Source organism: Sphaerodactylus townsendi, linkage group LG10 (genome assembly GCF_021028975.2).
Source record: "Sphaerodactylus townsendi isolate TG3544 linkage group LG10, MPM_Stown_v2.3, whole genome shotgun sequence".
Lineage (NCBI taxonomy): Eukaryota > Metazoa > Chordata > Lepidosauria > Squamata > Sphaerodactylidae > Sphaerodactylus > Sphaerodactylus townsendi.
In genome coordinates this window covers 75031465-75056585 of record NC_059434.1, presented here as the reverse complement: position 1 = coordinate 75056585, position 25121 = coordinate 75031465, and the positions used below count along the sequence as shown (strand labels likewise).

Here is a 25121-nt window from a genome sequence, read left to right as displayed (position 1 = left end):
AATTGGTTGAGGAGATTGAAGCTCAGTGTCCATGGTACTCCAGAGGGGACATTGAATCTTATGACTGGGAAAAAACATCACGCGACTTCTTCGCGACAACAGAGCCTCACGTCGCTGCTACTGATCGGAGACAATGTTTGTCGCCATCAGTCGCAGACCTACGGCTCCCTTTGCTGTAGGCCTCTTTCGATCTTTCACCTTCAATTTCAACCTCGAATTTCTATCCACTAAATTGGACGCTTCGTCCTCCTTCTGCCCCTCGCCTTCACCCACCAAACTTCCGCTGCTCGCCCCTTGCCCGCTTTCATTTTCCGGGCCACTGCACCTCCATTAGCCACCGCACGGCGCTGGTTTTCAAAACTCTTTGAACGATACCAATGCATCTGCAGAAGAAAGAAACCCTGACGGAAGACGACGCCGATATTCTGCATTGTGCCCCATCCACTTACAGATACTGAGGGGAGGATGTATATCCGGCGGGTTGTCGAAGTACCGCCCCTAAGCTATAACATCCTCTTACCGAAGCCCAGCAATGCGGACGAGGGATTACCAGCTCACGCGGAGAGGCATGCTGGAAGTTATCGCGAAGGGAACCACCTAATGGTTCCAGATGACTGAAGACCACCTTCGCGATGCCCTGAGCCCCGCGCACTTGTGGTCTGGGGAAAGTGAGTTCCGCCAGCAATGCTTCAACAGAGCAGCCACCTCTGGCGGCGCTTACAATCACGCCAGCTTACGGGCTTCGATGCTTTGCCAATCCTAACTATCAGATTGTCCTGCCTGAGGCCACCTTTACGTCGCCTTCTGAGTGCTTCTATAAGGCATTTGTCAAAGTCCTAATGCCGCCAGCCAACTCCAGAGTTTTCCTCCATCCGCAAAACCCCAGAGCCCTATGCCAATTTAGAACAGGCTCCAGGAAGCGCCAAGAGGCAGGTAGATAGCTTTATGGAGGCCTCCGTGTAAAACGGGAGCCTCTATGCGCCGCGAAAGAGAACGCTCTAATGGAGTGCCGCGAGAGCAATCACGGCTCAAAAATCCTGAACTGGCCGACATGCTTAAGGCTTGCCAGGACATCGGGTCCTCCGCCCACTGTTAGCCTCCTCGGCCGCAGCACTTCTCCACCGGGTGGGAGACAGTCTCAGGATGACTGCTTTAACTGGGCGCAGACCCGACACTTCCCGGAAGGGAGTGTAGGCAGCCCGTGGGGGGCCTTACAACTCGGCGGGAGGAGGGTCCTCCCCGAGGAGTGAGAAGGCCACCTAAAACCCGGGTGCCCTGCTGTGGAAGGGCTTCCATTGGGAGAAACGATTGCCTCGGCCGGGGAGAGTACCCCGCCCGGCGCCTCCCCAGCCCAGGACCAAGGAGGAGAGTACTAGAGCAGACCTGCAACGCCAAGGCTCCCTACTAAAACCACCCCCTTCAGGGTATCTCGCCAAGATGCACCTGTAGCCCATCTCCTTTAAGTTCCCCACCCAGGTTCTGTCACTCCCAACCCAGTATGACGAGTCTATCCCTACTCGACAATTAAGCAAGCGTTAAAGGCCCTGCCGCTGAACAGGGACTGTCGTCCCCGGAGTGATCGACGACGCACTAAGACCCATCCACCTCCAGGTCTGGACAACATCCCACAGGAGCGCTCCGCTGAGCCAGCTGGCGCCAGCTGATTCTTGCCCCATGCGCTACCCGCCAAGCCGCACTCCAATAAAGGCTACGAGCCCCAGCAGGCAGCCAACATGGCGCAGCCTACACCACCGGCCGCAGCAGTGGAGACGCTTATCGAGCTCCCCGCCCATATCTGGAGCTCGCTATAGAAGGGATGTAAGTTCAAGGGCCTGGTGGACACCGGCGCTTGATGTTACTGGCTATCAGAGTAGCCGAAAGTGGGTCTCGACCAGTGGCTTCTAATCGAGGCTTCTTGCCCGCGACATCTGGGGGGTGGGGAGACAAACCGCCAGACGAGTATCCCGCCATCACGGTCAACAGCCTAGGACTTTCGAAGCGTAGCTCACAGCCCCATCATTTTGGACATCCATACAATCTCTGGGAAGGGACCTCATGAGTCAGGTCAAAACGACTCTGGTTTGGACGGTAGAGCCGGCCAGGTCGCTGATCCCACCTGCTCCTCCGAATTATTTTTCTACTTCCGCAGGAAATCTGTTTCCTCTCCTCCTCTCTTTTCCTTCTGTTTTTCTGACCAGTAAAGGCGGAGGGCCAATTGGCTGACTGGCCTCCCTGATTAAAATCTGGGCTCCGCCCTGATACCGTAGCACTGTCAGGACAGGCCCCAGTTTAAAAAAAGGCTGCCGCCTATTATGCCCCCCCTTAATACCCACAAGGGGTTGCTGCAAACACAGATCCTTCCTCAAGATTTGTGGGTGTTGCCACGCCGCCGGGCTCTGCGAGCGGTCTCGGGCGGGCGCAACCCCCGATAATTGGACACAAAATTTAGCACCATCCAGCTCTGCATTAGCCACCAAGGTCAATGCAGGTGCAACTCCCTTGCAAAGAAACCCCCCTTCCTCTTTTTTTTTCCTTTGTGTGCGAGGAATTTGGCCTCTAATTGCCGGATTGCTTCATCCCCCTCGATGCACTCCATCCCCCCAAAGGTGCTTCCAAAGCCCCCTTTGTGTTGCTGATTAAGCATGCATACTCCACAATCCCCCCCCAGGACTTCTGTTCCTCAAGGCTCGACCTCGGCCTTGACGCTAATCTCTGATGATTTGAAGCTAATTCCACCAGGGTCGCGCCACCTCCTGCCCTCCTGTCAAACAACTAAAAGAAAGAGGAGTGTATGCCCCCAGGAGGGCCAGACAGCAACCTTCACAGGCTGCAAACAAGCCTTCTTCTCCTTCCATATTTAAATCTAAAACACTAACTGATCCCACCTTATCCGGGCTGAGAACTGAGCTCTGGCGGGATTCGCCACCCCCCCGTAACCTGGGAAAGGGGGTGGTTTCAGTCCCTCTTTCCTACAGGTTCCCGTGGACTCGGGATTCAGCCATGACAGGCCAACCCATGGAATGGCGGCAGGAGGAAACCAACCCCATCCCGAGATGGAACGCATCTCTAGAGGATCCCACCAGCCATCCCAACAGAACACCGCCGCCAACTTCAAAGACCCGAATGACCTGGGGAGACGCTACATGCATCACCAGCCAGGTTCCAGCGCCAAAGGCGCCCAGCAAGACCACCCCGACACCTTCGAGAACCTCTGTGCCGCCAGCTTCTTTGGCGACATCATCATCACCACCAACTCAGCGACCACCATCCTTTGCCTGCTCTTGCTGCCCTCCCTGCTCTATGGCGACCGCCACCCCTGGCGAAGCTTTCACCAGACCAACATCTGGAGTACAGTTTGCTGCCGCTGCCAACGCCTCATCTTTCTGCCTGTCAGTACCTAGAGTCGGGAGCCTGCTAAGCTCCTGCCTGCCTCGCCTGCAAGCACCGAGCCTTTAGCGGAGTCTGGGCTGAGCCCCTTCATGAATGCTCATCCATCAGATATTTTATGAGCTCGCATCAGACCCGCCGCCCAAACCTCCCGCTGGCGCCTTCCTTGTCACGACTGTCGCTAACCACGAAGCTCCAACACTCCGCGCTCGCGATCAATCGGGCGCAGAGTCAACGGGAACCACTCCGGCCCATTCGCTCGCCGGTTGGAATCCGCACAATACATGGAGTGACATTCCCTTGTTCGAAACATCCTGCCTCGCAGGGGCTGGTTCTGGACTCCGCGGGAGAGGACGCTTAACTACATTCACCAATTCCCTGCCGGAACTCTTTGCTGCCTCAGTCGCCACCATTGTCCTACCCCAGGCTCCACCTCGAGCCCGACGCCGCCGCCGCCTCCGCCTGCCTTTCAACCCTCCTGTCGAGTACGCACGCTGTCGCCTCCTGCCGAGTTCGCTCTCGCAACTTCTAGTGGGAGTCCCCGACTCGCCTCCTACAATGCTAAGAGACTATTACCGGGCTGGCCTGTGCCTTTGCTAAGTCCACATCAACTTACCTCCAACGCTCTGGACGCCCTCTCTACCGAAAGCAGCAGGAACTTCGCTCGTTTACCCAGACAATCGTGTCGCTTATTGGATTACTTGTTGTTGTTACACCACCAAGGTTGTGAGAATGCGCTGGCTATTGGCGTGTTGTTTTAATCTTCTTGATAATTCCCAGTTGATTCACATGAAAGCGGAGCCGCAGCTGGTATCTAATCTGAAGTATGATGTTTTGCCCTTTCATTGGTGGTCATCAGCCCTCTGAGCTGGCTGCCGGAGGATGGTTGAGTGCTATTGTACAGCTCTGCATTGGTTTAATTGTGTGCCTTATTATCGATCTTGTTTCGCTCCAATGCGCGTCTAATATTGCCTGCAACGTGTAAGAAGCCTCGAATTTCCTTACCCGCAACCAAGTTCTAATGTTACACAAGCAGCTTGGTCAAATAACTTGACTAAACGGGCGGAGGAGACAAGCTGGCCCCTTTAAATCGCCTTAGCTGCCCCGCGCTTTAAAATGTAAAAAAAGGAGGAGATGGGTAGTGCACCGCCGCACTCCAGCAGTACCGTGAGTAGAACGCGGGACGCCACATGGCCTTGCCGGGTCGACGCACTCCCCACCTCATCCCCCCCACGAAGCGTCACGGGTCATGAACTGTTCGCTCACCACCGGCGCTGGGACAATGGTCTTGCCCCCAGGTGAGGATTAGGCTCCAGACGCACGCCTTCCTCCTCGCGACGTGAGCCAGATGAGATCATGCATCACATGATGATCTCCTCCGCCTCCCCGCCTCGAACTCCCCAGTCCTCCCTCCTACACTGACAGAGTAACACAAAGCGCCAGGAACCGCAGACGAGACTCGCTTAGGAACACGGACTGCCTCCCCGCTGCTGGCGCATTCCACCAGATGTTATCTCCGTCTGCCTCGCTCCACGCTGACCGCTGCGGTCGCACAAATAGGCCAGCGTGGATGCCTGGAGTCTCTGTTATGGTGATGGAAAGTTCCATCAAGTCATGGTCAACGTACTGCACCCTCATAGGGTTTTCAAGGCAGGAGGTCTTCAGAGGTGGTTTGCCATAGCCTGCTGCTACATAGCAACCCTGGTCTTCTTAGTGGTCTCCCACACAAGTTCTAACCAGGGCCAGCCCTGCTTCGCTTCTAGAATGTGATGAGATCGAGCTAGCCTAGGCTATCCAGGTCAAGATGTTTTCTCTCTAGCAGGGTTTTTAAATTACATATTCACTAGGGGGCTGTCCCAAGTCCTGAGGGGCAAACTGCTATAGCCTTACAACTGAGTACTGGCACATTTTCTTTAACCACTGCTGCTGCATTCTGCATGAATGCGTTCGTTGTTGCGCACAAAGTTTTTCATGGGACTGGAGGCATTAATTCAGTATATCCAATGTTTATTTCTAGTGCATCTACAGAAATGGTGTACTGTACATAAAACAAAAACAGACACAGCCAGTTCTGTCCTTAGGTTTACAATTCAAATGAGAGACTGGACACATAAGGGAAGAACAGAGCAGACGAAGACGAGTGAACACAGACAGAAGGGCAGCTGAGGTTATGCACACATGCTAACTTAATATCTTAACAGAGCATGTGAAAATCTGCACTCATTCTGCACACAGGGCTGAACAAGGCAATACACAGGTTGTGTCCAGGTTTTTCTGACCCAACTCACCTTCCCCACAGCCAACAGCAATTGCAAGAAATGGTACATGCAGCTCCAGAGGACATTTCATCTCCAGAAACAGCACAGGGAAGGTTGAAGCCCCCCCTTCTCCACCCCCCCACCCTCCATGGTCTGATGTCGCACCCAGGTCTGGCCTCAGAACGCAGCAGAGAAACTACACAAAGATTGCAAATCATACACACCACTTAACAGGGAGTAAAATTATTGCACAAAGTGGGATTCGCTTTTGACTTAGCCGTGAGTCTTTTTAAATCCTCCCCAAAATCAGAAGCATTAATACTGGCTGCCTACGACAGATTGCACTTCAGGCTAAACCTTTTCACTGTTAACCAGTGCCACAAATTTGTTTCCAGATAATATTTCAAGAGTGAACCCGTTGATTGATTTCTAAGCTTAAAAAGTAATACAATGCTGCATACGAGCTAGCGTTGGAATGATATAGGGACCAAAGAGCAAACGTGTTTGATGTCTCGATTGTGAGTGAGGCTTCAAAGAGATGATTTAGAGTTTAGAAATGGATCAGAACAGGGATCCTTTTCTTTCCTTCCTCAAAATTCTTCTCCATTCTCTTGTGCTCCCACCCAAACCAGCTGCTATTTAAAAAACATACTCTATTGTAATAATTGCACATAATGTTTAAGCTTGACGTGGCTGTTGCTAACCTTTCTATGATAATGGCTGTGTCGGTCTTCAAAGAGACTATGGTTCATAATGCCCCGGGTGCCATCCCTTAGAAGCATCAGGTGATGCAAAAAACCTTTACCTACAGGGTTGCCAACATCCAGGTGCAGCCTGAAGTTCCCCCAATATCACAACTGACTTCCATATTATAAAGAAAATTGCTGCTTTGAGGGTGAATTATTGAGTTCCCTCGCCAGGTTCCACACCCAAATCTGCAACAGTTTCCTAACCCACAGTTTTCAGGGCATGAGCTTTCAAGAGTCCAAGTTCCCTTCGTCAGGTACCTGGTGGGAGCTTTGACTCTCAAAAGCTTATACCGTGAAAAATCTTGTTGGTCTCTAAGGTGGACTCAAATAGAACCAGGTTAAATGGAGTGGCTCAGTAAAGTGGATTGGCAGAGTTTAACTAGGACCGTAATGGCTGGGCATCTAGAGTTGGTTGCAAGTAGTCTGAGCAGGAGCAGAGCCAAATGGCAGCAATCAGGCTTAATAATGCCTCACAAGCAGCCAAGCAATAACAATGTGAAATACTCTAGAGATATGCGTCTTCCGTGCTTAATATAACTAGTGGATGTACAAAAACAGGTGTTTTTTTAAAAAAGCCAAACAAAAAGAATCTTATTAAATTATATCTGTGATGGCAACTTCTGAAAAAGACTTCCACAAAACTATTTTGCATTTTAGCAACTACTGGGATACCAACTATGGGGGGGGGGGGGGGGGCAGACTTAACCAAGACTGGGTGATACATTTTATGTCCCTTTGGTTCCAAAGGGAAAATTAAAGCCTCTTTCTTCCATTGAATTGTATGGAGTGTAAGAAGTTCTTAATTTGAGTCATCCACATCAGTTGTAAACAGCAAACTCTGAAGAACACTGCTGGTTCAGACTTCAGGTGCCACTAAACACAGTATTAATCATTAGATGTGTTACACAAGAAGACGCACGGCCACACTGTTTCTTTCCTAACGATATAGCTGCTTCTTCCATTTAGTTTACCAAATTCTATTTAACAAAACCAAAAAGAAAGAGTCTATCCCGGGGGTGTCCAACTCTGGCGCTTCAGATGTTCATGGACTACAATTATCAGCCCCCGCTCCCTTCAAACTGTCATGGCCTAATGCCAGCAGGGGAGGGGCTGATGGGAGTTGTAGTCCATGAACATCTGAAGCGCCAGAGTTGGACACCCCTGGTCTATCCTAATTTCCATGTACAGTTTAAGAGAACTTCTTCATGAAACGCAACTTCAAGTATGTAATCGTAAGGAAGATGAAGAACATGCAAGCCAGCGCCAGGTGATTTTGCCAAAGGCCCCAGGATGTTCCATCGATCCCCTGGCTCTCCAGATACTGCTCTCCAGTGCACCTGCAAAGAAACACAAGACACCATTTTGGGAATCTGTCTGCTATTCTGTATATTACTGTCATTTGAATAGAAATTCTACAAGCTTTGCAGCCTGGAGAAGGCAAAATTACAAAATAAATATCTCAAAATGTGCTGAGGGAAGAAAGTTCGGTATTGTGGCTACTAATTTATTATTTTTACACTATTTTGCCTAAGGAGCTTGGGCTGGCAAGTAGTAGTAGTAGAAGAAGAGATTAGATTTATATCCCACCTTTTCTCCTGTAAGGAGACTCAAGGTGGCTTACAAGCACCTTTCCCTTCCTCTCCCCACAACAGACACCTTGTGAGGTAGGTGGGGCTGAGAGAGTTCTGAAGAACTGCGACTAGCCCAAGGTCACCCAGCAGGAATGTAGGAGTGCGGAAACACATGTGGTTCACCAGATAAGCCTCTGCCACTCAGATGGAGGAGTGGGGAATCAAACCCGGATCTCCAGATTAGAATCAACCTGCTCTTAACCACTACACCACGCTGCACAGAGATCAGTTCTCCCCCTCCTCCATGTTATCCTCACAACCACATTGTGAGGTAGGTTAGACTGTGATACGGTCCCAAAGCAGCCCATGAGCTTCACAACAGAGCAGGGATTTCCACTCATTTCTCTCTAGTCCTCCTCAAACACTCTAACCATAGCACTTCAATACCTCCTCTTTGACACCAATTATTGCATTCAGTATATTTTTGAAAATGCCTTTCAATGTTGCATTATTCTTTGGCATTTCCGCATAGGGCAGTGGTGGCGAACCTGCGGCACGGGTGCCAGAGCAGGGCACGCACAGAGTCCCACCCCCCCACCCCCCCACCCCCACACACACATCTAGGCTGGCCTGGGCCGCTGGGCTCGATTATTAGCATTAAACCTAAGACCTAGTTTTGGGGAAGCAGTGTAGGTAACCCTGTTAAGCACTGTGAAACCCCACTAATTTTCATGCGAAGAACTAAAGCTCAATCCTTTACTTGGGAGTAAGCTCGGTTGCTGGCAATGGGGCTTGCTTCTGAGTAAACCCTCCTAGGGTCATGATTTACCCATTGGAAGAGTTGCATGGTTGCTTCAAAGCAAAGCCACCGACTACCACCAAGCTTACTCCCGAGTAACACATGCCTTGGAGCCAACCTTTTTTCTAAACTGAAACCTCAGTATTCTGGTTAAATTGCCGTGTTGGCACTTTGCGATAAATAAGTGGGTTTTGGATTGCAATTTGGGCACGTGGTCTCGAAAAGGTTCACCATCAATGGCATAGGGCAATGTTCATAAAGGAGGAGGGAGTGTAATTTGGGCCAAGACCTTCCAGTTGCAGACTGCTCGTTCCACACTGCATCCAGTTATAATAATGCTGTGGAAAATCACAAGAAAGATGTGGACTTGCATCTTCTAGTGTCTTTTTGGAGACCTTCTAATCAATATATGAATGTGGCTATTGGAGACTGCACGTGGTTCTAACCGAGTGAGGCCAATTTGGTTAAAAGAAAGAGCTAATACTTACGGCTGCAATTTGCTGATCTCCATGCAGTTAGGATCACTCACATTAAAGTTTGTGCTAATGTTGCAGAATTGTAGTCCAGTGAATTCATTTACCTGCAGGGCCTAAGATGATAACAAGCAAAACAAAATGATACAAAGACTTCTCTAAACAAGATATTTTGGGTATAATTGTTACAGTGATGTTAAAGCACAACACTGTATTTTTCTCTTTTTCTGGATTGTGTAGGATGAACAATGAGCAAAGTGAGACAGAACAAGGGTGTGGCGGGGGCATTCCGGGGCGGAGGACGCGGAGGACGCACTGGTACACCGGGCGCTTTCCCCCTTGCTACGCCTCTGGCAGCCAGCTACAAGCATCTTTGCCCCCTCTGCTAGGGAGGGTCCCCCTTGACTTGGCGGAGTGCATGGCAGTGCTGCTTCCCAAAGCTGTTGCCCGCCCCCCCCCCCCCGATTGGGCTATTTGTAAATTAACCAAAAGACACCTCCTATCCAAAACCCCAGCCTGATGAGGACCAGCTATTGTCAGAAAACACAGAATACTAAAAGTCAGTTAAATATTTTAAACATAACCAGAGAGATACAGGAATTGGCTGCTCAAGTTTCAGAAAGCTTATAATATCCTGGAAGGAAAGATTTGCATGGGAGATAAATTATTTTTATTCCCCAAAACCTGAAGTCTCCTCCAGTGTGGATTTCCAAACCTTTCATCCTTCCCTGGTGGATCCATTGCTTAATCACTCTAACTGCAAACTGCAAACAGGGGAGAGTCAGATAAAAGAGAAAAAGGCAATTTCCACATCAGAAACCTGAAGAGGGAGGTTTGAACTGTTCCCCCTGTCACCATGCAAAATCATGGGACAGAATCATAAAGCAAGTGAGCTGATTTCACTAACATCAGCAATGTGTGTATAAAGTACTGTCAAGTCACAGCTGACATAGGGCAACTGAGTAGGGGTTTCAAGGCAATAGATAGATCAACAGAGGTGATTTGCCATTGCCTTCCTCTGCATAGCAACCCTGGTATTTCTTGGTGGTCTCCCATCCAAGTACTAACCAGGGCCAACCCTGCTTAGCTTCTGAGAAGATCTGACAAAATCAGGATTGCCTGGTCCATCCAGGTCAAGGTGTCCAGCAATACTCCGATGCCAATGGGAATGTTCCTTTTTGGACGATGACACATATAGAAAGAGACCGTAACACTTACTGCCATTCCATAGCGAGGAATGCTGAAGTACTGAAGCCAGGAAAGCCAAGGTAGAATACTGGTCAGATTGACCAACAAGCCGGAGAAAATCTGCAACCCACAAAAGCACAATTAAACTCCAAATCCAATCTCCAGCAAAATTCTGAGGTTTATTTTACAGCGATTCCCAATGATTCAATGAGCAGCAGCCACCACAGTTTTAAACTCGTATGGGTTCTCCTCTAAACTCATTTCCTCTCCTCTAAGGTGCAGTAGTGCTTTTAGAAAGCTCAAACCCCTTTTAACCAAGGCAGAAAACAAAGATGGTCATAATGAGGTACCATATCCACAACTTTTACTGTTTGTAGTTTTTTTAGACAGCATCAGAAACTCATCCCCAAGTTGTAGTTTGGCACAGGGACGCTTGAGCAACATAGGCGGTGGACCATAAAATATATGTTATGTTTGTTTACATAATTTAACCTAAAAAGTTTTAAATTCCTGTTGTCATGTACTCTATGGTAAATGAGGAAAAGAATGTGTGTGGTTCTTGAGCCATGCTGTCAGAATGTGGAAAGTTACTTGAAAATACCCTGGACACAGTGGTGGGATTCAGCAGGTTTGCACCACTTCGGCAGAACCGGTTGTTAAAATGGTGCTTGTATGCAATTAGTTGTTAAATTATTTGAATCCCACCACCGGAACCGGTTGTTACATTATTTGAACCCCACCGCTGCCTGGACACCTTTGCTGACAGATTAGAGATTGACCAAACACGTGGAAAGAAGTATGAATTCTCTAAAAACAATAAGCAGGAATGCACTTGATACTGCATGGCTCAAATACTGGCTAGGACAGGGGTTTGCAACCAGTAGTCCTGATAACTGTTCCGTACCTCTGTGCAGATGTTCCCAACCTCTGTGCAAAACTGAGCTGCCCGAGAGAGCTTCCCCTGCCGACAGCTGGCCAATCTCCACAGCGCCAATACTGTATTTGTGCAGCCATGCAGCTTACAAGGAACATTGTGGGCAACTAAATCTTAGTCAGTAATCTAGTGCCATATCTAGTTTAAAAACATTAGATTTGTATATGATCTATAGTACACTGTAACACTAGGTTTCTATAACCACCGCTGTTTAGCCCATGCCGAATCACGTGGGTTTCATGCTACACAGTTTACTGTATTTGTGAAGTGTCATGTGTGTTGGGAGTGAAAGCAGCCACACCAAGCATTTCCTCAGCTTTTGATACATGGGACAAAATTGTTGTTTTCCAGATTTAAAATTGATGGCATACTGTTATGAAGAATGTTTCTTTTTATAAAGCCACGGGAGTTAGCTGTTTCACAAACCAGGCCACTGATTCTCAACAAGGGCCAATCCTAACTCTACCTGCCCGCAAGTACAATCTGCAAATTTCGAAAGGCATTCAATCATCTTGGACACATATGGAGGTTTTTGTGAATTTCAAGCAGCCCATTTTCCCTACCTGAAAAGGTTTCTGACAACCAGCAGGGGAAAGGCCTGTTTCATGTAGCTCACCGCACCCCAAGGATAAAACCCCAGCCCCTTAAAACCGGGGCAGACAGCAGATAAGAATCAAGCCAAAGACTAAAGAGTTGGCTGGCAGCCATCACACACAATGGCCTCATTGAACGTCGGCCCAAGATCTGTGTACTGTAATCATATATCATAAATAGACACAAGTTACCTTTGTCTAGAGTGTTGTTTTCATGTCCTAATTCTCTACTTGTGGCTCAGGGGTGGGGAATTTGATGATAATGTTGCATATTTGTGGGGTAGGAATGGATTAAGGGTTAAGAACCACTGAGCCAAGCCGTGTAGGAAAAGCTTCTGTTTGTGCTTAAGTAGTTGCTGCTTCCTGCTGTCTTGATCCCATCAGTAAAACATGACATTCCCAGCATAACAGGGAAGCAAGCCACGGGGCAGCCTTGTTCCAGATTACTTTCAGTTGTCCTACCCTTTGATCAGACTAAGCCAGTGATGGCGAACCTTTTTGAGGCCGAGTGCCCAAATTGCAACCCAGAACCCACTTATTTATCGCAAAGTGCCAACGTGGCAATTTAACCTGAATAACCCTCTCGAGAAGGGGCCAGCCTGCTGTAGCCTCCAACAAGTCCCACATGTGCCGCTCTGCGCCTCTCTAGCATCTCTGCCGCCTCTGCCCCACCACCCCCAGGAAGCAGCCACCTGGAGCACAGGGACCAGGCCTGCCAGCCGAGTCCTTGCTCGCTGAGGTGCACGCACATCAAGTCCAGCAGCCCAGACCAGCCTAGATGTGTGTGTATGTGGGGGGGGGATTCCCCCCCGATGATGAACTCTGTGCCCACGTGCCCACAGAGAGGGCTCTGAGTGCCACCTCTGGCACCCGTGCCATAGGTTCGCCATCACTGGACTAAGCAATGGGGGTGTGTTCGGTGGTCAACAGTGATCCTTTTGAGATTCCTATTATTAGTAGTAATTATAATAATAATATTAATAATTTGTATGCTGCCCTTCCCCACACTGGCTCAGGGAGGCTTCCAATATATTACAAACAGGAAAAACATAAGTTACATTACAATTCTTAAAAACTTAAATGGTGACTAAAACAACTCATAGGTGTAAAATTTCAAAATACCAGAAGATTCAAATAACCAGAAATAAAAGGGGGGGGGGGGTTAGATGATAGAGAGGCCATTTGAATGATAGAAGCAACCACATGCTTGATGGAACTGCTTGATTTTACAGGCCCTGCGAATTTGCACCAGATCCCACAGGGCCCTGGTCTCAATGGACACAGTGTTCCACCAGGTTGGAGCCAGAGCTGAAAATGCCCTGGCCTGGGGTTGAGGTCTTTCAGGCAAAGGATCCCCAGTAGATTGCTATTTGCAGAGCCCAGCATCCTTCAGGGAACATACCAAGCTCGTAGGCTGCATCAGGGAGTCCAAGCAAGTCTTAGTGATTCTGGGGCCCTATGCAAAAGTCCAGAATCACTGTCACCCTAGCACCAATCAAGGGATAGCCTTCACCCTGGGCAAGGCGGACAGGAGTTGCTGCCACCAGAAGCCTGTTACCTTAGTCCCAGAAGTAGTAGGCATGAGTGAAAGCAGTACCCCACACTTCTACCCCCCATTTTGAAAGGTCCATGGATGGTCAGGGCCCCTCTCCTGTGTGGGCCCATGGCAGCTGCCCCTGTTGTTGCTTTATTGGCCAAGGGCCTAACTAGATATGACTCCATCTTCATGTCCACCATGGGGATGCCACTTCCACTTTAAAGCCTAAAATGGGAGATTTTAAAAAACCACTCAAGTGCCGGGGGCCACTTTTAAACTGCCCATTTTAGACTTTAAACCGGCAACTGCATCCCTGTGGCAAACACAAGGATACTGTCACGTTGCATTTAGCCCTAAGATCATTCCCAAGTGTGTTTTGTTCCTTCCCTTTTGTTTCTTAAAGGTAAAGATAAATAAAGATAAAACTTTATTGTCATTATGCTCCCAGTGGTGCAGCCTGTGCCTTGACAAAGAGACGTATCACTGCTATATAGAACTCCCTGTTCAGAGGACAGAGAGTATTCAGTGAATCGAACATGGTGGCATTTTCTTTCTCCAAAGCAGGGTTCAACACTTCTTGTTCCTCACTGCTGTATCCCTGCACACAGTCTTGAAATCACTCCCATGTGCCACCAGGAAAGATGTGATGTCCAATATATCATTTCTGTTGGCACAAAACCCCCTCAGTCTGGCCCTTCCTACAGCCAGCTGCGTGACTGAACCCACCCAGTTCAGCATTCTAGCAGCCAGCTGTGATAACTCATAAAGCAGCCCTAAGTTACCACTAAGCAAGGATACTCACAATCATAAAGACAAACGCAATGGTCATGAGAAGGTTAGCAACAGATACCACGTCCTGTCCTGTGGCAATAGCAAGAGCCATGGAAGTAGCTGTATAAGACACCATCATTAGGGTGAACATCATGATGAAGAACGCCTCCACTGTTGGCTTCAGACCTGGAAGGACAAGAAAAGAAGGGAGTGTTTGTATGTTCTATTAAATATTTGCAGTTATTCCATTCAAAACACAATGCATTTTTATTTCTAATCGTTTCTAATCATATGCTGCGGCAGCAGCCCCATGAGGTATTTTGTTATTACTCCTGCTTTATGGGAAACCTGTTCTGTGTGAGTTCAGTCCTCATCCATTTCATGTCCTTGAGGTCTATCCCACCAAGGACAAGACTGGAAGTGAGGCCTTGGTCTCCATCTGTCAGGATGGAGCCTGACATCAACAGCGAGGCTAGGTGCAAGGACTCACACCTGCCTGTGGGAAGGGGGGAAGCGTATTAATCTCTGATATGTTAATGGACCTTTCCTATGCTTTTGTTTTCCTTTGATACTTGCAACTGTAGTGGAACTAGAGGCAACCCTGATGCCAAACCAGCTGCGGGTAGGTGGCAGATGGCGAAGAACTATCACTGCACTGTCATTGATTTGTTCGACTCCCAAACATCTCTCTTTCTCACATTTCATGGGAAACCGGGAGGGGGTTTTGTGGTGGGAATTCTGAGAGGGATAAATGTAATTGTTCTCCAGTAGCCCAGCAGAGCTGGCTTTGCTGAAGCCAGGTACTAGCTGGGTCCAATAACGACTTCCCTGTGAAATACAAGAGTCCTCTTATTGACTTCAATCTTAAGACCTGACACCATCAACCCTTCACCTGCTCTGCTCACCACAGGAGGAACTAAACGACCCAACCACAAGATTCCACACCCCAGTAAGCACAGAGTTGCCTGGTCTGCTCACTCTCTTTTAGTTGTGGGGAATGGAGGGTGGGCATGAATTCAAGGTCCGCTTTTATCTCACCATGTCAAACAATGCCAGCACAAACCCGATTAACAAAACTCAGCTCTATTCGCTTCAGATTCCACATCCTACCCACAGCTGTGTCTACAGTATACTTGCCTAGCATGAAATAAATGATGCATGTGAAAATGATGCTGGGTAAAGTCCTCATGGGTATTAAGTCAGCCGTTAGCTTTGAGAAGAAATATGCAGACGTCCTGTAGTATCCGCTGATATATTCGTGTCTGTAATACAACGATGGAATAAAATCAGTCACCTCGAACTAAGCATACATTTTGCACACAGGAATCATTCAGATAAGTTTGAAGGCATGCCTCAAGTTGCGTGATGTTACTATGATCAGAATAAATGTATTTGCAAGAAGTGCATATAACTATTCTGTCTTCTATGAGCATGTTGTGCCATAAACTAAAACATTTCTCAAACAATTTGTCTGAAGAGATCCTCCTGCCTGAATGCCAAGATAAGCAACAGAGGTTCTCTTCTAGAAGCTCCAATTGTCTGGAATATGCTGGGCAGCCATGAAAGAGAGCACCTTCTTATTTTAATTTGCCTGGCCACATCCCTACTGGCATTCCACTGACTGCCAGATTTCTTTAAGAAGGCTTTTGGTATGCAAGTAGTTTCAGTCTGTGGACTTAAGCTGTTAAGCCCACAGACTGAATTTCACAGAATCATAGAGTAGGAAGAGACCACAAGGGCCATCTAGTCCAACCCCCTGCCATACCGGAACACACAATCAAAGCACTGCCAACATATGTTCATCCAGCCTCTGATAAAAAAACCCCAAAGAAGGAGACCCCACCACTCTTCGAAGCAGTGAATCCCACTGTCAAACAGCCCTGACAGAAAGTTCTTCCTAATGTTTAGGTGGAATCTCTTTTCCTGCACCTTGAATCCATTACTCTGTGTCCTAGTCTCTGAGGCAGCAGAAAACAAGCTTGCTTCCTTTTTGACATGGCATCCCTTCAACTATTTAAACATAGCAATCATGTCCCCCACCTTAACCTTCGCTTCTCCAGACTAAACATCCCCAGCTCACTAAGCCTCTCTTCATAGGGCATGGATTTCAGACCTTTTACCATTTTGGTTGCCCTCCTTTGGGCACATTCCAACTTGTCAATATCTTTCTTAAATTGCGGTGCCCAGAACTGAACACTGGTGAGGTCTGACCAATGCAGAATAGAGTGGTACAATTACTTCCCTCAATCTAGACACTATATTCTTAGTGATGCATCCCAGTATTACATTGACTTTCTTGGCTGCCCTATCACACTGCTGGTTCATGTTCAGTCTGTGGTCTACGAAGACTCCCATTTTACTCTCTGCAAACTGCTTGTGGCATTGGTTATTAAGGTGTTTTGCTGATATGCAGAAACGCCCTCTGAATTTGGGAACTAGATAAGCACTGACTTCTTTTCATTTGTTGTAAAATATCATTTTTGGCTTTAAGTTTATGGAAAACCACCTTCAACATCCATTCCTGGGTGGTACAAAGACATGTTAAATAAACACAGACTTTGGATATATCCATACCACAAATATAAATTGGCTTAACAGTCATTCCTTCTTTCCAGGGAGCTGAGCAACAGTGGCTGGAGCAGACGACCAAGAATTCTGCTACAGAATTCTCAGAGCTCCACTGACATACAATTCCTAAGGTTTAAGCAAGGAGGGGCATGACAATTGAACTGGTATGTCACAGAAGTAATTAAAGGAGAAGCCAGAAACAGCATTTTCATAACTAACCGGTCTCATTATGAAATGTAAATAATATACGAACTGCATGAAATGTATAAGCTACGTGTTCTCAGAAACTACCAATACCTGCAAACGTGCTAACCCTTTCTTGGTTTAGTCGAAGGCTTTCACGGCCGGAATCACTTGGGTGCTGTGTGGTTTCCGGGCTGTATGGCTGTGTTCTAGCAGCATTCTCTCCTGACGTTTCGCCTGCATCTGTGGCTGGCATCTTCAGAGGATCTGATGTTGGGAAAGCAAGTGGAGTATATATCTGTTGGAGTGTCCAGGGTGGGTGGAGAAACCTTGTCTGTGAGTAACAAAGAAGGCAACCAGGTCAATAGTTGAGGGCATCTGAATAGAAGTATGAGTAACAATGAAGACTATTGACCTGGTTGCCTTCTTTGTTACTCACAGACAAGGTTTCTCCACCCACCCTGGACACTCCAACAGATATATACTCCACTTGCTAACATCGGAATCTCTGAAAGATACCAACCTGATAAGCTACTAAATTCTGTTATGACCGAAGGCTCTACCAACCCTTGCTAATTGTTTCCCTCTTGCTGTACCTTTGTTTTAACCAACTATTACACTTCTAGTCTGCAATTAAAACTTCAAATGATTAGTCCTATCAATTGACTGATGAAACCTCGCAGCCCTGGAAAATCACAGCCTCTACCCAATAAGTGAGTTAAGAAACAGGATCATCATTCTCAGAAAGATACTGCACTGTAGCGAAGACATCGATCACGTACAGGAGCCTCATTCCACATCACAACGAAGCATGTTTAAGACTGCAGACAAAAAAAATGTCAATCCACATGCAGCAACACCAGCATCACTCACTAGCCTGTGACCCAAGAGTGGTCCTTACCACGCAGCTGAACATTCAACTTACATAAATATCTTCTTCTCCACAATAAAGAGCTCGATGGAAGAGATGCTGCTGAAACACTGATTGGTGGTCATGAAGAACATAGCCCCGATTCTACAGAGGAAGAGCAAATAAAATAAAGATTGCCACTGTAAAAATCCATTAAACAAAATCGAACCACCAAGGAAGTTTGGTATTGGCAGTTTGCAAACATTTTGTAATCCACCTTGAGTCCAAGTTAGAAAGGCGGACTATAAACAAACAAACAAAAACCCCACACCCTCTTTAACAAGAGGACCAATCCTGCCCTTCCTTGGCCACTTGGCTCCCCCATTACCCTGCTTCCCATCCTGGCTTCCCTGTGTTTCTACTGCACTGCAGGTTTGCAAAGCAAGGGCTCTTGTGACACTCAGGCCCCTTCCGCACATGCAGAATAATGCACTTTCAATCCACTTTCAATGCACTTTCAAGCTGGACTTTACTGTGCAGAACAGTACATTCTGGGGGTGCAGCCAGCTGACTGACCTGTTTTGCAAGCCGCTAGCATCATTTTTCACCCCAAAGAATATGGCGCCTACGACCAATCCCAGGAAAACCGTCACGCACATCTGAAAAACAAATGACCCAATGTACTATCCAGTGACCTTGTTTTATGGCAACACATTGCAAAAGGAATCAGTTATCGACTATGGATAGATAAATATTTCAGTGGGGACTAAGGATGCCAAATCTGGGTTGGGAAATTCCTGGAGGTTTTAGGTCAAAGTTTGGTGAGGGACCACAGTAGAGAATAATGGCATATGGATTCCATCATCCCAAGCAGCAATTTTCTCCAGAGCAACTGATCTCTGTAGCTCAGAGACGAGCTCCCACCTGGAGGTTGGCCACTTGATGATCTGGACTGGCGAGCCTGCTGGGACTCACCAGTTATTATTATTATTATGTATTAGGCTTGATAGACGGCCCAACCCCCGAAGGGCTCTGGGCGGTGTACAATGAGACATAAAACAAATACAATACAAGATCTCATAAATACAATAGCGATAACACATTAAAAGTCATTAAAATATATTATAGCAGCAATTCCAAAAATTACAGATAAAAATACATGCACAGATGCATGCACAGATGGCGCCCAACCCAAAGGCTAGGGGGGCCAGCATTGCCCCAAAATAGATGGAATCAGCAATCAGGCAATGCTGAAGATGGCAAAACTGTCATGGGGGCTTCGGGGGGGGGGGGGGGCAGGCAGATCTGCTGGCATGTAGCATCCCCAAAGGAGCCGGTGGAATAACTTTCTTCCGGTCTCCCACCGGAAGCCCTGCGGAACTCACCAAGGTCCACTTGCTTGAGTGGTTCCGGACAACTTCAGATGGTAAAGCATTCCACCAGGACGGGGCCAGGGCTGTAAAGGCCCTGGCCCGAGTAGAGGCCAGCCGCAGTTGAGGCAGCCCCCCCACCCATCCCCAGGACCCCACCCGACCAAATCACATTTCTGTCATGTCCAGCCCTCGTAACAAATCAGTTTGGCACCCCTGAATTAGGTAGAAATGTTTAAAATTGCAGCCCAGATGATGGTGTCAGACAGCTGAGTCTTTCCCCCCCCCCTCTTTTCCCCCCCTGTTCAAAGAAGGAGAAAGCCTTGAACCTTAACATTAAAGAGCACTTCACACATGGTACCATAGTGCTAAGAACCTGCCGAAAGGACCAAATGTCAGGGATAATCCAGCCACTAAGCCAATTGCAGTGGAAAACGAGGATCACATCAAGACCAATTTGAGGAGATTAGCCCAAAAGGTGACATGAACTGGGGGCCGCTCAGAGTCCCTATTTCAAATCTGTCCCTAATGACGTTAGGGAGATCAAAACGATTGAGGGGAGAAATTAGTCAGGGCCCTTAACCCTGGGAGATTATAAAGTTCTGAAAGGCCATAATTCTTGTCACAAGGTCAAGCTTTTACAAAGCAATTATTAGGGATCTCCATAATATCAACATACACAGAGAATCAAAGTCTGTAATCATCAGTACTCTGAAGAGATTTTCCTGTAAAGAAAGATTTAACGGGAAAGCAGCTATATCTAACATGTTCTTTCAGATTCGTTTCTTTCTCTCTTTAAGAATTATTTTATTAGTAATAAACAGCACAAACATTAAAAATGTCAAGAAAATAATATTAGAAACAGTGTGAACAAATATTGGATCAGAATGGATGGGTCTCATGAGAGATTCAGACCAGGCCTGGATGGTCCAGGTTGGCCATCCAGGATCTTGGTTGCTAAGCAGCATCAGCTCTGGTTGCTACTCGGATGGGAAACCACCAGAGAAATGCAGGGTTGCTATAAAGAGGCAGGCAATGGCAAACTGCCTCCAAACATCTCTTGTCTTGACATTTCTACAGGGTTGCCATAAATCAGCTATGAATTGAGGGCCCTTTCCACCACCAATGACACATTCAAGGCTGGGATGCCACACTTCTTCTGGATATTTGAAAGTGGAGGGACATCTTAACCCTTTCCTTGCCCACCACTTTCCCTGTACTTGTTTCTCTCCTCATCTTTTTCTTCCCAGCTGCACCTCTGTCAGGGCTTTAGGAGAAAACATCTGGGGAAGGAGAATAAGGGAGAAAAGCAATATGAAGGAAGTGTTAAGCCAGGGGTTCTCCAGCTGTGGAGTCTGAGCTAAAACCATACCACAGCATTTTCTCAGGTAAAAGTTACAAAGCTTGGAGGCAGGAGGAGATATAGGATGAACTGGGAGAAGATGGGAGAGGCTTGAGGGTAAATTTGAGACTGGCTCTACACAATGGGCAAAACTGTCATGAAATACAACCTGTGAAACAGGCAAGTTCAAGTTACAGTTACCTGCGCTATGGAGGCTTGTGGGTTGCCTATCAGGTTTTTGAAAGTGCGCTTGGAGACCCATTTGAACTGGTGAAAGAAGGATGTCGCATATGTGATTTCTCTGAAAGTGGCAGTTTTGTGTGGGCTCCCCACAGACAGCTTCTCTAATTCAGCTTTGGTTTCCTTATAATAAGCAGAATTGGAATACTCCTCTGCTAGTCTCTCTGCCAATGTCCTGTCACGGCTGAGGTGGTCATCGATATTCTCTAGAAAGCAAAGAGAGGAGGAAGAGAAACAGAGAGTCAACCTTTAACCTTCTCCAGACTACTGTGCTCCTTCTTATGATTGTATTTACCCGTTTCTTTTTAACTCCATCCAGTGTTGTACTGTATGATGTCTTTATTTTAAGTCTCTGTACATTGTATGTTATGTATTATTTTATAGCCTAGATACCAATAAAGATCTTGGATCAGCTTGGTTAGGTGGAATCATCTTTCCTGTACCTTAAATTCATTACTCCTTGTCCTAGGCTCCTAGAATTCAGCTTTTTTATCAGACAGAACCTAAATTATGCTAGCACATCTTAACATTTGTTTAAACAGTGGGTGCTTCGGGTCTGCCGTGTGAACATCAGGGAAACTTAGGCAGGCTGTATAGTTATTGTACTAGTGGAGGGTGCAGTTTCTGGTGTCCTGGCCTCTGCAGTAGCCAATGCAATTATTTCTGTTAACTTTGTATCACCAGGAGTGACTTCTCTATGATGGAGCCAACCAGAGGTGGGATCCAGCAGGTTCTCACAGGTTCCCGAGAGTAGGTTACTAATTATTTGTGTGTGCCGAGAGGGGGTTACTAATTGGTGATTTTGCCATGTGATTTTTGCCTTAGTTACGCCGCTCCTCTCAGCAGTAGTGCGCAGAACTTGAAGCAGTCTAGCAGGAGGTGCACCGGCTTGTACAGAGACACTGAAAGCAAAGAGGGCCATTGTGCTGCTGCAGTGAGTGACCTGGATTCAAGTCCCCACTCAGACATGCTCGTTAGATGATCTTATGCTAGTTCCCTTCTTTCAGCCTCACAGGGTTATTGTGCAGAAGAAAGTAGGTAAACAACTATGTATGCTACCATGAGCTCTTTAGAGGAAGGAGAAAAATGAAAGATTTATTTTCCATACCTGCATCTGTTTCAACATTGTTCGAAGCCACAGCTGTTGAATCTCCATTAATGACATCCAGAAAGAAATCAGCAGGGTTGTTGTATGGTTCACACTCGTAACCTACAACGAAAAAGCTCTCCCAGGTCATGGAAATGTAGAGGAAAAATACTATTGACAAATACTTAGGGCAGGAGGCAGCAACCTTTATCACCCAAAGAGCCATTTGGACGCGTTTTCCACGGCCCCGAAGATCTACCGAGTCAGAGAGGCGGCTCCAGTTCGGCTCCACTCACCTTTCCTTCCAGTGCTGGGAGGCAGCGGCACCAGACAGGGAAACCCCCTCTGCCTGATGGAGCAGCCGCCTGCTCCGTGGGGCAGAGGGGGGATGGTGGCTGTGGGGATGGCTGAGGGGGGATGGTGGCTGCTCTGGAGGGACACACCATGCTACCCTCTGACCTCCAGGATCAGAGCGGTGCTGGAAGGAGAAGTGAGTGGAGGGGATGCGAAAAGCGGCGCCCTCACGCATGCTGAAGTGTGTGAATTCTCTCACATTTAACAACAGCCCTGTTCAGATCCCCACTCTCTACAGTTGTTTCCCCCAATGGCCTTATCCTGAATTCGCAACATACAAGGTAACTGAATCAAGAATCAAAATAAGAAACGAACACCTGTCACCATTAAGAAATGAAAGTTAACTCAAATGTCACTCTGGTTCTCCTATCTCAAAGTGGGAGGCTATCAACTGTGCCAAATGTCACCAGACATCCTTGGCAAAACAGAGTCAACAAACGGCTACAGTTCCAAACAAATGAAACTGGATTGGCGCACTGATTGACAGGCACAGCTGCTTCTCCTCTGAACCTCTGAACAGCCTTTGCTAGGGAGTCTTCTAAAAGCTTACCGATGGATTTGAAGTACTCTATGGCGTTCTGTGCAGGTCCGTGATACAGCAGTCTTCCTGCAGCCAGTAAGGTCAAGTTATCAAACAGTCTGAAGATAGAATAGCGAGGTTGGTGGATAGACAAGACTATTGTTTTTCCTTGCCGGGACATCCTGCACAGAGCAGATATTACTCAGATCAATGGACTTAATATTATGTAATGTACATATAACACACTGCAATGCATAAAGGAGGGATTGAACATACATTCAAAATCCCCAGATTAAAAAATACTGCAAAATAAAAAAAATGTTGTATTTCAATGGCAACCTTTTCGTTAAGACTTTATTTCTTTATAAAATAGTATAGCCCCACCTTTCTGCCCTCACCAGGGGCAACAAGGCAACTAACAGACCAGAACACACATAATAAAAACACGTCTTTAAAAACTGTTAAAACTAAACAAAAAAGCATCATTTAAACAATAAAAACTAAGTTAAAAGACAGACAAGTTACAAAAGGAACCACTGAAGGAACACTACACAAAACAAAAAAGTCTTCATCTGATGGCACAAGACAACAACAGAAGGTGACAGGCGAGACTCTCTGGGAGACAGAGTTGCAGAGTGTTGGGGGGCTGCAACTAAGAAGGCCCTGTTCCCAATTGCCACCTCAGAAGATGGGGGGGGGCATCCAAAACAGGGTTCTGGAAGATGACTGTACTGGACACATAGGATTTATTGACCACACGTGGATCCCTACCCTTTCTTCATGGAGATCATGTTAGTATGCATGCATTTAACAGCCTGAAGTCCACTTGTGAGCACCAGGGCTGCATAAGGATTTGAGCTCAAGTCTCACGCAAGAATTTCTAACAGTCACGCAATTCTTCTTGTTAAAATGCATAAGGTAGCACCCTTTTACTACCACAACTAGTTTAACACCCTGTCAAAGACGATATGCCCAGTTGATTACCTCTTCAGGAGCAGAAGAACAGCATTGGCTGTGCTGGCATCCAATCCAGTGGTTGGTTCATCTAAGAACAAGACTGAAGGGTCAGTAATGAGCTCCATTCCAATATTGGTCCTTTTCCTCTCTCCCCCCGATATACCACGAATAAACTGGGTTCCAACCTAATGCAAAACAAGAACATGCATTGTATTGTTGAAGGCTTTCACAGACGGATTCAACTGGTTGTGGTGGGCTTTCTGGGCTGTGTGGCCGTGGTCTGGTAGATCTTGTTCCTAACATTGATGCAGGTGCAGGCAAAACGTTAGGAACAAGATCTACCTGAACTCCCCTATCAACCACAACCAGGCTTTCCTACAACTCAACTGCTCAGTAGTGTTTTCTTACTCCTTCTTGAAAACTGATACTTATGGTTTTCTCACTCCCAAAAGCAGAATGACTAGTGAAAATGACATTATTCCACTCTTATTTTATGTAACCGTTTTTAACTCGTGAAGTTCCTTAATGAATGGATACAAAAACCTATAGCTGGACCCAATAACTGTCTTCCACTAAATACTTCCTTGATGAAAGAAACCCAAGGGCTCAAAAAAAATGAGACAAATATCACAGAAAATGTTAATTACACACTTGGCCCACCATCTTGCAATGTCTCTCATTCTGGCCGTAGTGCGGAAGTAGCAGAACCACCAGAAACTTATTTCCTTCTGTTAAAAAATCAGAGCACAAGCACACCTATTCCATCAATAGCATCTTGTTTGGTTCCATTACGAATATGTTAATTCTGGTCATTGTACAACCTGTACAATTCCATTGCCTCATAAAGTCGAATCAAGATTTCTGTCCCTTTTTGTGCACTTCCCCAGAAACTCGGGCCTCAACTTCCTGTTGCATTATCAATAGTTTTAATCTAAACATCTCAACTGTATGAAGATGTTTTAGCAGTTCATCCATTTATAATCAGTTTGGAAGTAACCCATGGCCAATTATGGATGGTGGAACTTACCTCCACTCTGCCCCGCTGCAGCATCAACCACGTGACTGCAGTGCTCTCGCTTTCCGCAGAGAAAGTCAAGAGCAAGAGCAGGAGGAACGCAGCAACTTCCTTGTATGTTGGCGTAAGGAAGTTTGCTGCTGCTTCCTGCACGCAGCAACTTCCTTTTGCATCAGTTCAAGGAAGTTTGCTGTGCTAGGGCTCAGTTGCCAGTGCGGGGTAATCTGACACTGTGTAATCAGCCAATAAGAAATAAAGCACTACTATAGACCAAGGAACAAAATATTGTTTCTTACTCTTAGAGAACCAGCGTGGTGTAGTGGTTAAGAGCAGGTTCACTTTAATCTGGAGAACCGGGTTTGATTCCCCGCTCTG

The 25121-nt window shown here is 46.9% G+C and overlaps 1 protein-coding gene across 4 annotated transcripts in view; it reads right to left on the bottom strand.

Moving 5' to 3' along the window:
- Nucleotides 1–7578: 7578 nt before the first annotated feature.
- Nucleotides 7579–25121, bottom strand: part of LOC125440026 (broad substrate specificity ATP-binding cassette transporter ABCG2-like) — a 30808-nt gene continuing 13265 nt past the window's right edge. For 3 of the 4 annotated variants that reach the window (XM_048509541.1, XM_048509539.1, XM_048509538.1), the window contains exons 6-16: nucleotides 23759–23916; nucleotides 22805–22956; nucleotides 21922–22023; nucleotides 20775–21019; nucleotides 18438–18520; nucleotides 17937–18026; nucleotides 15398–15522; nucleotides 14292–14446; nucleotides 10456–10545; nucleotides 9253–9353; nucleotides 7579–7731 (exon numbers count right to left, since the gene is read on the bottom strand). In XM_048509541.1, coding sequence (XP_048365498.1) covers nucleotides 7584–7731; nucleotides 9253–9353; nucleotides 10456–10545; nucleotides 14292–14446; nucleotides 15398–15522; nucleotides 17937–18026; nucleotides 18438–18520; nucleotides 20775–21019; nucleotides 21922–22023; nucleotides 22805–22956; nucleotides 23759–23916 — 1449 coding nt within the window. In that variant the 3' untranslated portion in view covers nucleotides 7579–7583. The remainder of the gene's footprint in view (nucleotides 7732–9252; nucleotides 9354–10455; nucleotides 10546–14291; nucleotides 14447–15397; nucleotides 15523–17936; nucleotides 18027–18437; nucleotides 18521–20774; nucleotides 21020–21921; nucleotides 22024–22804; nucleotides 22957–23758; nucleotides 23917–25121) is intronic. The other variant, XM_048509542.1, reaches the window with a different exon arrangement.